The sequence below is a fragment of the Cibotium barometz genome, chromosome 15, assembly GCF_041138505.1.
Source record: "Cibotium barometz isolate CiBa-2024 chromosome 15, ASM4113850v1, whole genome shotgun sequence".
NCBI lineage: Eukaryota > Viridiplantae > Streptophyta > Polypodiopsida > Cyatheales > Cibotiaceae > Cibotium > Cibotium barometz.
The window spans coordinates 31,794,085-31,807,186 of NC_141060.1; the positions used below are offsets into that span (position 1 = coordinate 31,794,085).

At 48.4% G+C, this 13,102-nt stretch overlaps 1 protein-coding gene across 1 annotated transcript in view; it reads left to right on the forward strand.

The window, feature by feature from the left end:
- LOC147631174 (COP9 signalosome complex subunit 6-like) overlaps positions 1-13,102 on the forward strand; it is a 35,016-nt gene that overhangs the window by 16,921 nt on the left and 4,993 nt on the right. The window contains exons 2-6 of the mRNA XM_086809500.1: positions 5,548-5,636; positions 12,348-12,441; positions 12,544-12,605; positions 12,681-12,759; positions 12,864-12,956. Of these exons, the coding sequence (XP_086665626.1) occupies positions 5,548-5,636; positions 12,348-12,441; positions 12,544-12,605; positions 12,681-12,759; positions 12,864-12,956 (417 nt within the window). The remainder of the gene's footprint in view (positions 1-5,547; positions 5,637-12,347; positions 12,442-12,543; positions 12,606-12,680; positions 12,760-12,863; positions 12,957-13,102) is intronic.

Sequence of the window (13,102 nt, forward strand, 5' to 3'; positions counted from 1 at the left end):
CCGAGGGAGAATAAATAACCACCATGAGAACGTCAGGAATTGAGGTCACCAGCCCAATCGGAGTCTGTGTAACCGTGCAAGGAGATCCCGCGGCTGTAGTGAAGTCCATACAAATAGGTACCTGCTAGATAGCGAACAACCCTCATTGCGGAACTCCAATGTGGCTCCTTTGGAGCATTGAAATACTGACTTAAAATGGAGGTGCAATAGGAGATATCAGGACGAGAATTTCTGAGCCAAATAAGTTTCCCAACCACTTGTCGGTAGGCTCCCTCTTCATGTGGAGGTAAGTCCACTTCCTTTGACAGTTTAACGGTGGGATCCAATGGAGTAGCCACGGGGATAGCACCATCATGAAAATAGGAAGTAATGAGTTGGAGACAGTATTTCTATTGAGACACGAAAATACCATCAGGATGTTGGATCACCTCCATGCCAAGGAAATATGAGAGAAGACTTAGATCAGTCATCTCAAAAGTTTGTCTGAGCTGTGCCATGATATCAACCATTTTGGCTTGATGGGAACCTGAAATAATTAGGTCATCGACATACAGTGCAAGGTAGCAAACCATCACTTGATCAGTTTGAATATAGAGATTGGGGTCACAGTGTGATGGGTGAAAACCTTGGCTGTGAAAAAATTTGTCGATGCGATGATACCACGCCCGAGGTACTTGCTTAAGCCCATAAAGAGCTTTATGGAGGCGAAAGACTTTGTTCTCAAGACCAGGGAGAGGGAAACCCGGAGGTTGGTCAACGTAGACCTCCTCGTTAAGAATGCCATTTAAAAAGGCACTCTTAACATCCATCTGATAGATTGGCCATTTATGGTGGGCAGCAAGATTGAGTAAAAGACGGATTGTGGTCATTCGAGTAGTGGGAGCAAAAGTCTCGTTGAAATCAATGCCTTCTTTTTGGCGAAAGCCTTGCACGACAAGCCGAGCTTTGTATTTGTCCAAGGTACCATTGGCTTTAAATTTGGTGCGGAAAATCCATTTGATTCCAATCACCTTCTTATGACGAGGGCGATCCAGAAGGGACCACGTGCCATTACGGTCAATGCTTTCGAGTTCGAGTTCCATGGCCTGTTTCCAGGATGGAATTTTAATAGTATCTTTCCACAATGTTGGCTCATCATGTGCCTCAGTGTGTGCGGAAAAAACAAAGGCAAATGAGGCACGAGGGGTGAGTCTAGTGGATCGACGAGGACCGTCCAAAGGGATATCAAAGGGAAGTATACCAGAATCACGCAAGCGAGGTAAAGGGTCCCTGGGTGGTTGTGTCGAGAGGAGGAAGCCTCCTCAAGAGGTGAAGTTGTAGGTAACTGATGGGGTTCATTTGGCACAGTCTGAGATTCTTGTTCAGTTGGTATGGGCAGCGGAAGGCGAAGTAAGTCTCGCTCATCAAAGACAATGTCTCGATGAACGAAAACTTTGTTTGATCGTGGATCAAAAACTTTGTAAGCCTTTGATTCAGAAGAGTAACCCACAAAAATGAGCAACTCACTCCTTGGCTCAAGCTTGCCCCTTGTATCATTTGGAGTGTGAGTATATGCTCGACGTCCAAAGACACAGAAATGGGAAACAGTTGGCTTGTCGCCAAAGAAAGCCTCAAATGGGGTCCTGTGGGGGGAACATCAACCGTGGGGCAACGGTTTAGAAGATACACTGCAATGTTGACTGATTCTGACCAGAGGCGTTTAGGCAGCTCAGTTGCAAAAAGCATGGAGCGTGCCATATCCATGACTATTCGGTTCTTGCGCTCGACCACTCCATTCTGTGATGGAGAGTTGGTGGAGGTGAGTTGGCGTTGAATGCCATGATCTTGCAAGAACTGAGAGAATTGATGGGAGATAAATTCACCCCCATTGTCACTATGAGCAGTCCCAATTGAGACGCTCATTTGATTGGTGACGAACCTATGTGGAAAAGTATTGGAAAGCGTCAGATTTATGCTTTAGGAAATATACCCACATGTATCTTGAATAATCATCAACAATCAGCATGTAGTATAGAGATCCATTCAAGGAAGGGGTTGGGGATTGGCCACTCAAGTCGAAATGAATCATCCGGAGGATTCCCGAAGCCCGATGAGTAGCGTGTTGTGGGAATGGGAGCGATGTTTACCCAGTTGATAGGGCTGACAGACATCCTTTGTCAGTTTGAGGCTGGGTATACCTTCAACTAACTTGTCTCGAGATAGCTCATAGAGAGTGGAACAGGGTACCATAGTCGTTCAATGTTGGAGGGAGCTTGGGTTACATAGGCCCGAACCCGATGAAACTCTGAGCCAACAGAAGATGGCTTAGTTAGAAAAGTGGACATTTGGTACAAACCATCCTTCTGAGCTTGTTCTTTGGCAACAACAAGACCAGTAGTTTCATCAATTACCTCAACAATTCTTTTGTTGAAGTAAACACCACGATCGAATTGGGTAAGCTGGGACTCGGGAGACAAAAAGAAGGTTGAGACCTAAATTAGGGACAAGATAGACATTGTCCAAGGTAGCCTGGTTGGGGCCAGTGTTGGTGTCAAATAAGACAGTGCCAATGGATTTTATGGGCATCATTGTGTTGTTGCCACATCGAACTTCTCCCTTAATGGGACGTTGAGAAATGAAAATGTCAGCATCACGTGCCATATGGTGAGTAGCGCCACTGTCAACTACCCAAGTGACAAGATGACCACAGGCACAGGGAAGAGTTGGATGGGCCTCAATAATGGGTACAGAGGGATTAGGTAACTGACAAATCTGAATGAGGGCAGAGGCCTTTCCCTGCGGATGACCTTGTTTAGGCCTTCGTTTCTTCCTTTTTGTGGAGTGGTGGATGGAATCAATCTTAAGTGTGACTTGAGCAATATTGGTTGAGGGTCCAGGATGAGGTGTGAGGGAAGACCAGTTAGACATCTCTTTAGGAGTGGTGAAAGAAACTGACTGGGAAGGTGGGGCGTGAGCAACCTGACTATTAGCTTGCCACTGGGAGGAATGTGGCCAAGTAGAACCATTTCCTTGTTGTTGGGTCCTTGGAGGGGAGCTTGGTAGAGTAGGTGCTGGATTACTACCCCCTTTGTGTCACCAATTGGGGCATTGCTACCACCTTGGTTGTTTTGGCTGGTGGAGGTAGTGGGGTTGGAGTTGTTGCGTCTATTTTCCTTGTTTTTAAAAACACACTCATCATCAACATGGCCAGGTATTTGGCAAGAAGTGCAAAATCTATTCTTTTTGGGAATATTTTGCCAGTAGGGAATGGGTGTGGAGGCAGGATTTTTCGGATTAGTGTGGTTGCCAGGAGATTTGCCTTGATTTCCTAAGTTGCTGTTCCCTTTCCCTTGCTGTCCTTTTTGAGTAGAGGTTGTATTGGACACAAGGGCCCCCTCTTGAGTGGAGGAAGAGGATGACTTCTTGGGATGAAATTGGTCATGCAACCTAGCAAAACGCAAGAGTTGGCATTCACACTCATATAGGTTAGGCATAGGCTCTAAACTAATGGTCTGTGTGACAAAAGTAAAGAAGCTAGGAGGCAACTTGTTTAGAAGAATGATAACCTGATCTTCGTGGGACTTGGCAGAGCCAGTGGTGGGAAACTTGGCGTTAAGGCGTCGATATTCAGCAACTTTGACGGTCAGGTCATCCCCTTCTTTGATAGAGAAAATTTGAATTTGATGCTCAAGATCAATGCGACGCGTACGATCATGTGCGGCATATCTCTCTGGGAGGTGTGTCCATCTGTCAGAGACATAGGGGAACTGCTGGAGTTGTGAATGGAACTCGGGCAGGAGGCCTTGCATGAGCTCCACTATAGCAGTGGCATTTCTAGCCTCCCAATGGCTGATGACTTCAGGAGGTACTAGAGAAGGGTGGGGTTTTGGTTCAAGGCCCTTTACTAGGTTCCAAGAACCTTGGGAAGTGAAAACTTGTTCCTTAAGATTAGCACAGGTTGTATAATTAGACCCGTTCACAAAATGCCAGGGATCGAGGGTAGTTGATGGTACCGTTTGCTGAACTTGTGCCACAGAAGAAGATACCCATGCAGAGTTAGGAACATACGTACTAATAGGCACATACGAACTTGATGCGGTCACCGACAGGGATGATGATGTATCTCCGAACGATTGAGGAGGTACGTGTCCTTCCCGAGAAAGAGTCCCGTACCAAAGTCCAGTTTGTCGGCTAGAATGAGAAGCAGAGCTCTCCAGTTGAGGCTGAATACCTGGGTCCAATACTGGCACACTGGCTGTGGGCATGTATCCTCCTCTGGAAGTAACAGTTGATAAGCTCGGAGAAGAAAAACCATATGCCAAAGGTGTAGAGGGTGAGTGGGTACAAGTAGGCTGGTCGTCTCCCAATGAAAGACATCGAACAGGGCTCTCCAGTGAATGAGGAGTTCCATCCTCCGTGTGATCTATATCGGAATAAGGGGAGTCAGTATCTGGTATGAAAAGCTGATCCTCCGGAATCGAGGGTAGACGATCCATGGTGTGTACTTTCTAGGTCTTCGATCCCTTTGCTCATGATCGCTCTGATACCATGTGAGGGGGGCAAAGGAGACCAAAGGACCAAATATATGAAAGATTAGAGTAAAAGACAGCATGCAATGGTGATGTGAATATAAAAGATGAAGTCCACTACATGAGCTCTCTGTGAGACTCCGAATAAGCAGAGAGAGCTGCTGTCCCATAAAACGCAGTTAACAGAGCTGGAGTGATCCTGATGAAAGCGCTGATATAAGCCTGATGCAAACGCTGAAGACAATCTGATGTAGATGATGAAGTCAGCCTGATGTAGGCGAAGTAAACGCTGCTGTGAGCCTGATGTAGGCGATGAAGTCCAGCAGCAGTAGGTGCTGTAGGCGAACGTGAAGTGGGCTGCGAAAACACTGATGTGAGGCTGATATAGGCGGCCGGTTCAGCAGCAGTTGGCGCAGCAGATGAACCTGTTGTAAGGTGGCGTATTCTGACCAGCAGGAGGTGGTGATGCACACAGTGAGGCGCAGTCCACGAATAGTCCAGCAGGTGATGTAACGCAGAAGAGAAACGCAGCCTGAGGTGGAGGGTGCCAAAGTCCACGTGGATGTTATTGATGATGAACACGAGAAGAGCCTCATATTTATATGAGATTTTGAGCGGCCAGCATAGAAGTCGGCCCTTTTTGGGCTGAATAAATACCTGTTTTTGGTATATTTTCACACAATTTATTGTATGAAACGTTCTAGAAACGTTTTTGAAAAATATAAAACGCATGAATAGTTCCTGAAACGCTTTGCAACACTGGTAATGAGCCTGAAAGTAGAGTGGACATTGGCTAGTAATCTTTACAACATCAATTAGCCAACTAATGATATTTCAAGCATCACTTAGCCATTCTGAATTCTCAATGTGGTAAACCTAGATATTATACATATTTCAATGCTTTTTATTTTATGTCAGTTGTCTAGCTCAAAGATCAACATTTAAAGGTTTGTGTCCTAGGATTCCTTCTAGTAGGCACAAGAACTGTCTTTTTGAAAGTTGATGCTCTTACTTTACCATTTAACTCGCTTGTCTGCAGACAAAAAAGTCTTTCCAAAGTATGACATTTTGGGGTGGTATTCTACTGGGAGCAACATTCGAGAGACTGACATGCAGATTCACAAAATTGTAAGTATGATCTTGGAGCTTTACTTTTATATGGGCATGCTTGTTTAGGAAGCAATAGATTATCCTCTTCCACTGGGAGCAACTTGGTTGGGCACATTGCAAAGATGGTTGGAAATTTTGACTTGACTCAAAGAATAAAAGAGCTAACCAATTTTGTTCCATTTTGCATAAGCTCTATGCATATGAGTGAAATATAATTGTGAGACTAATGTCGAGGCTTCTCGGGTGCCAATTGAGCAAAAAGGTTGCGTCGGCAGCACAGGCTAGCCTTGAGCTTGGTGAGTATGCCATGGACAATGAAAACTTTTTTGGTGCAGGATGTGCAAAGGCTGTGTGGACAGCATGCACAGCTTGCATAAATGATAAAACAATTGTACAAATGGTATTCGGTTAGTGCATGTACAAGTCTGTACATATAGAAAGATGGTTGATCTTGAGGTTTTCTGATATTTGATCAGCTGAATGTGTGACTTGTTGAAGTGCATGCTGAGAGCCTTTTCAACTCCCACACTAGCTATAACTAGCTAGCACTAGAAGAAGGTTCGATGAGATCAAGGAACCAAACACGTAGCATCCTGCGCTCGCTGAAGCTTTCGCTCCCCCCCTGCTCGTGCTGCCGCCTGCACGCTCACCCCCCTCCCCGCCCTCGTGATTCTCTGAGCGGGAGGCAGTCGCGATGGGACACAGCCACTGGCGCCTGATCCGAGATTCTTGCAGCACACCGGGTGGGCAGATTCGTAGCCGCTCGGATGGAGACTATTCTCCATCCAAGCCGCTTGCGAAGGCCCGCTGGACGGCTGAGACAGCCTCCACCTCAGCAGGTCATCCATGAGGATCATCTCATGGAATGTACAGGGCCTTGGCGGTGCACACTATGTACGTTATCGTGGTTGCTTGAGGCAGGAGCTTATGAGATGCCTGGTTGGGGGCAGTATTGATATTCTAATGATGCAGGAGCACCATTTGAGTGAGAGCAGGATCCGGAGATACGGTTCGGTGATGCCTGGTAGATGGGATACATTTTGGTCTGCAGGGTTTGGCCCCTTGGGTGGGCAGGGAGGAGTATGTATGGTCATTGCGGATGTATGGCGGCAGGCCATTGTGGATCTCGGGGTCATTGTGCCTGGTAGAGCACAGTATGTTATTCTGAGGATGCATGATGAGCTCTTTGGCGTGTCAATGTCTATGCGCCCAACCACGCTAGTGCCAGAGCAGAGTTCTGGACCCTTGTTACGGATGCATTGCCCGAGGCCGCACATTGGTGTGTCGGGGGAGACTTCAACATGCTTGAGGACCCGGCCGATAGGGTGGGAGGCAGTCATGTTACAGTGCACGGCACGGAGCTTGCAGCTTGGGAGCGATTTTGCATGACACTACGGATCATTGATGCATGGCAGCATGAGGCTTTCTCCCGCTCTCAGGACAGTCTTAGTTTTTCTCGGTCGGATCGCCGGCAGGGAGGGACTAATCTATCACGGATTGATCGCTTCTATGTGGGCGACAGGTTCGGGGAGCGTGGGGGCTCCGATGGCATTCTCGCTGGCACCTCTTTTTTAGACCATGCGCCAGTTATTTTGACACTTGAGGAGAGGACACGGGAGACCAGCTTGCAGTTGAGGATCCCAGAGAGGGTACTTATAGATCCTAGTCTTTCTGAGGACATTGAGAAGATATGGCATGATAGCCAGAGCTCTGACCAGGATGCAGTAGGCCAGTGTGCCCAGGGACTCATCGAGCTCAGCTCTTTTTTGCACGCTGTAGCCTTGACATGGCTGGGAGAGACACGATAGTGGGAGCGTCGTTTGAGACGTAGCCTTGCTTCGCTCCAGCGCCTTCAGGAGCAACAGCCTACATGTGAGTGGGTGGCATCCCAACTGAGCCAGGCACGCCAGGAGGTTAGAGAGGCAGAGGAGCAGAGACATGAGTTCTACTATCATCGCCAAGCCTCTCAGTGGACGCAGCTCGGTGATAGAGTGACTGGGGAGTTCTTCGAGATTACTGGACCCCGCCATGCCCGAGCAAGAGTACGCTAGCTCAGGAGGCAGGACGGATCGTTAGCCACTGAGCCCGGGGAGATCAGAGCCATTGCCACTGAGTTCTATAGAGACCTGCTTTCAGCGGAGCCAGCCACGGAGGCACGTGATGCTTGCAGACAGACTGTGTGGGCCCATGTGCAGAGGAGGGTCACAGATCGTATGCGCACAGTTTTGGGTGAGCCTCTTTCAGAGGTTGAGCTTGCTGAGGCTTTGAGGGTCCTTCCGCGCCATAGTTGCCCTGGGGAGGACAGATTGACGCCTGCCTTTTTTATGCGCTATTGGGACCTTTTGGGGCCAGGCCTCCGCAGGGGCTTTCAATATGTTTTGGACACTGGGGTGATGACACAGAGCTTTTCAGAGGGCTTGATCTTTCTTATCCCCAAGGGGGAGGGAGTGTCAGATGATATTCGGCATTGGAGACCTATTACGATCCTCAATACTGTCTACAAGGTCTTAGCAAAGGCCTTGAGTTTGAGGATCCAGCCCTTCCTTGGGGAGTTGATTCATGCTACCCAGACAAGATTCGTCAAGGAGCGCAGTATCCTTGACAACATTTTCACCCTCTGGGAGGTGACGGCCCGAGCTAGATTTCTCGGTGAGGACCTGGTCGTGATGCTTCTCGATTTTGAGAAAGCATACAATAGAGTCGATTGGGGTTTCTTAGAGGGCACTATGCTTCGCCTGGGCTTTGAGCCAGTTTGGATTCGAGGAGTGGCAGCTCTATATTCCACAGCTCGTAGCCAGGTGCTGATGGTGGTAGGAGGACGGGGGCCGAGTTTTGAGTTGACCAGATCAGTCCGTCAGGGGTGTCCTCTCGCCCCGTTTCTTTTTCTCTTCTTTGCTGAGGCTATGAGCATGTATCTGACGGTAGAGGAGGTTGGTTTGAAGGACTCCAGCTCCCAGTCCGGGGTGAGGACCTGCTTGATGCTGAGTTTGCTGATGACACGGGATTGTTTTTGCATGGCCAGGAGGCCAATCTCAAGAGGGCAGAGCAGTCGTTACATGTTTTTGGCGCAGCTTCGGGAGCATTGATCAATTGGCGCAAGACAGTGGCCTTTTGGATCAGTAGCGCTCCCACTCCGGCATGGAGCCCAGACCCGAGTTTTAGATGGATTCCTCCTGGCACAGCAGTGCGGTATTTGGGATGCCAGATTGGACTAGATTTGTCACCTGAGCAGCAGATCGCCCCGCTTCTTCTGAGCATTCGGAAGAAGCTTTTGTATTGGAGTACAGCTCGGCTATCCTTGGCTGGGAGGGTGGTGGTGACAAATCAGGTGCCTTTAGCGACCATGTGGTACATCACGTCTTGCTGGATCTTCTCGAACTCTTGCATCAGCCAGGTACAGAGGTTGATGAGGAACTTTCTTTGGTCTGGGCGGGATGGTCAGCCAGCCCGGGCTAAGGTTGCTTGGGCAGTTATTACTCTTCCGCTGGCCCAGGGGGGCTTGGGCATTATAGATCCAGTTGATCAGAGTAGAGCCTTATTGGGGAAGCTTATTGTTCGGGGGCTGCTTCCAGGCGCTCAGCCTTGGAAGGAGCTTCTTTTTTAGCGACTGCAGGCTAGGGCTCCCCCAGCAGTGGGCACTTGGGCACTAGAGATACGATGGATCTTCATAGAGATGAGGAGGATAGGCCTCAGTAGAGGATGGGAGGATAGATTTGCCTTGAGCATCCTGCGAGCTTGGGAGTTGCTGAGACCGGGGCTTTCTCAGAGACCTCCTACTTGTGATGAGGAGCGGGCCAGACAGCCGCTCATCTGGAGCCCAGCGGTACGCACAGAGCAGGGTCATATGCTGGGATCTCGGCCTCGTCTAGTCTGGGGACCATTGGCGGCAGGCCCAGCACACAGTTTTGGAGACTGGCAGGCCTTCTGCAGTCGTCTCCCAGAGGAGATCCAGGTGGAGAGGTTGAGTCACTTCAGAGGGGGGCTGATTATGAGGGATGACATTCAGGAGGCACTCACTGAGGAGTGGTTCACGCCTCTCGAGCCAGCGGTCTCACGGTGGATGGGAGCCTTTACATAGTTGGAGATCCTGATTGCTGTCAGAGCTTGCACTGAGGATGGTAGATGCCTCTACTATGAGATCCAGGATGAGGGCAGACTTCAGAGAGTGGAGGCGGAGTCGCCTTTGGTTGCAGAGTGCATCTTTCAGAGGATACGGGTAGTGGCCGCCGCTTCCCGAAAGTGGCATATTGATCCAGACCCTGCAGATGTGGACTCTGATTGGCGCATATGGGCATATGCTGCGCGCCCCTTGGCCCGGCTCCAGTGGGACCCTGGCGAGTACGTTATGCATCCCCCGAGGCCATAGAGATCACCTTTTTCCAGTACACTCTTCGGTTGGGGAGACATTTTTTGACGGCGAGGAGGATGGTCTCTCCAGCTGCATCGGAGCATTGGCGGCTACAGGGACTCTCACAGGAGTTCGTGGAGGATTTTTGGACCAGGCTCTGGGCTAGTCGACAGGCACGCAGGATCTCGACTCTCCAGTGGCTGGTTGCCCACAGGGGCTCTGCAGTTGGCTTGTCTACAGTGGTCTTCCGGCGGCCTGCGTCCGATGCGGCCACCCTTTGGAGACACAGAGACACTGCCTATGGGACTGTCCATAGGCGCAGCAGATTTGGCTGCGGATGTTGCGCATTTTGGCTCCCCTCTCTCCAGAGGGCATGTATACGTGGGGTGCCGTTGCTTGGTCGACTTCGTCACGGCCTGCTCTGGGATACGAGACGGAGCAGGACAGCCAGGCCATCAGATTCATTAGGGGCCAGCCTCGCCTTGTTCCTTCACCGGATTTCTCGTCCGCCGGCTGGACACAGGAGAGGGATTTACGATGGGAGCTCCTCAGCAGCCTCACCATCTGGTTCACCTGGAGAGCCTGGTGTTTCAGGGCCTTTGAGGGGAGACTGGAGCCACCAGCAGAGACTGTTCGGGGGATTTGGCAGGAGTTGATCCACACCCTGCGAGGACAGTATGACGGCATCCGGGGCGACTCGGATGAGGCGATCTTGCGGTGCCAGGCCTTTCACACCACTTGGCGCAGTGGCCCCTTCTATACCCTACACGCGGGTACCCCCCGCTGGCACTACAGGCCACCTGTTTGGCTTTTCCCCCCTCCTATTGTATGATATAGCCTCTCAGTTCTTTGTACTGATATTTGTACTTTTTTGCACCTAGGGAGAGTCTCCCTAGCTGCCTTGATTGGATCTCTGCTCTGCCTTCTTATGAGCAGGAGAGGGTTTTTGTAGCCCAACGGGCGTTTAGTGCTCGATTTGTTTTCGGCTAGTTTTATGTAGAGAGCTGAGTCAGCTAAAAGTCTTTACTCAATTTACAGAAAGCATTGTATAAAGGCTGACGCCGGCCCATCTTCAGTCCCTATTGCAGTATAGCACTCACAGCATGCACACATGAAAATAATTCGGCATAGCATTCTCTACTGCATCATTGTTCTACTATCTTTGTGAAGAGTGAGTTCCTATTTGTTGATTAAGTGGATATTTAGATCTTAGTGGGACCAACCCTATCATAGCTACATAAGTCAAAGAAATACCAGTCTGGGGTGCTCGTCCTTCTTAAAGTGCCACGTCTGGATCAACTTTCTTTATTCCTAAGCTGTGTTTTCTGTGATTTTTGAGTTTGGTGCAAATTCTAAGAAGAAGCAGTAATAATCCATTGACCCTTATGCCCTGCCTCCTTAGTATTATCTACTATTGTACAGGTGCATGGAACCGATTTCTTGGGATAGAAACATGTGGAACAGGTTGTGTATGAGTAGGGTGTTGGATATCATTGCTGCACCCTCATATTGTATTGTTGAGGCACTGGCTCATGTTTATATGGCCCTCATTACGAGGAGTAGCCATGGTTAAGCAGCCCGAGTGCCCCCATCCCGGTATTCACATGGGATGGTGACGTGGGAGGCTCGAGGTCCACACATGGAGTAGGTAGACTACTCTTGGACACCTTGTCATGACATTGCAGGGTCCAAGATGAGCCCGGATGGCAATGGGAGGTGTGGCAACTGGGTAGGAGTTTCTGGTTTATCTTCAAGGGCCGAGTCTACACCGGGGACAGTGGCTTTGACTAGTGACCATGGGCCTACACAGTCATGTCATGTACGCCCTGCATATACATGCCTAAATAGATACATGATCTCCACAGAGATCGTTAGTCATCGGTGTCAGTTTACTCCCTAACTTCTACTAGTCTTAGCAGTCCCAAATCAACCATCGAAGCTCCTTTCACAGGAGCACATTGGTATTGGTGGCTTTTCGATGCTTTGATTGTATCACTTCCATTTCATCCCAAGCAATAAACTTCCTGTGAGTGTTCTCTCTTATACACACTGCATGTTGTATCCTTTTACATAGGGAATGCATGGATCTAAAGTTTCATACAACCCTTACTATGGGTGTGGTTCATGTTTGTTTTACTGGCTAGCATGCTATTCTGATCTTTGCATCCGCCATATGCAATTTTCTGCCTTTGCCATCATTTCAAATGATGCAGAAGTACATGCTTGGTTTGGTAGTCTCAGTTCCAACTTTGATCTATTTATGACATTATTCTTTTTAGTATTGCAAGACAGCTAAACTTCAAAAAAATATAAACAAATAAATAATTACACATGTTTATTTTCTTTATGCTTATTGACATATCTCAGTTCTCTTTGGGCAGTTAATGGACATCAATGAGAGCCCAATCTACATGCTTTTGAACCCAGCCATTAACCATGCTCAAAAGGATTTGCCGATAATTATTTACGAAAGTGGTAACAACCGATAAGATGCAAATACATCTCCAATGCATTTGACCTTGTTTGGACTTGTTCTTGTTGAAGAAGGTTTTACATGGTAATCTCGTCATTTTGTAGAGCTACATGTGATTGATGGAGTGCCGTCATTGATATTTGTCCAGTCAAGCTATACAATAGAGGTATGCTTCTTACATGGCTGATGGTCAGTTCCTTGAGCTTGGGCTAAGGTCATATTTAGGATTTTTGTGAAACAGACAGTAGAGGCTGAGCACATTACTGTGGATCATGTTACACACATCAAGCCCTCTGATGGAAGCTCTACTTCCACTCAATGTAAATTTTTGCTCCCTCATTTTTACAGCAGGAGCAATACTAATGTTTCCTCTAATTGCATTGCAGTATTAAATGCTTTCTGTTTGCTTTGACTTTTTAAACAGTGGCAGCCCATTTGATCACCATCCACAGTGCAGTTAAGATGCTCAATCGTAGAATGAGGTTACTTCACCATTTCTTGGTGTCCATCCAAAAAGGTACATCTTAAAATCTCACCGACTTAGCAAGGAGGTCTCCACTTTCTCATTCAGATAAAGCAACACAGGAGATGGTTTTAACCAACACACGTTTTGTCTTTTCTTCAGTCCAATGCATGTAGAAAGCTGGTCAAAGACATTGTTGA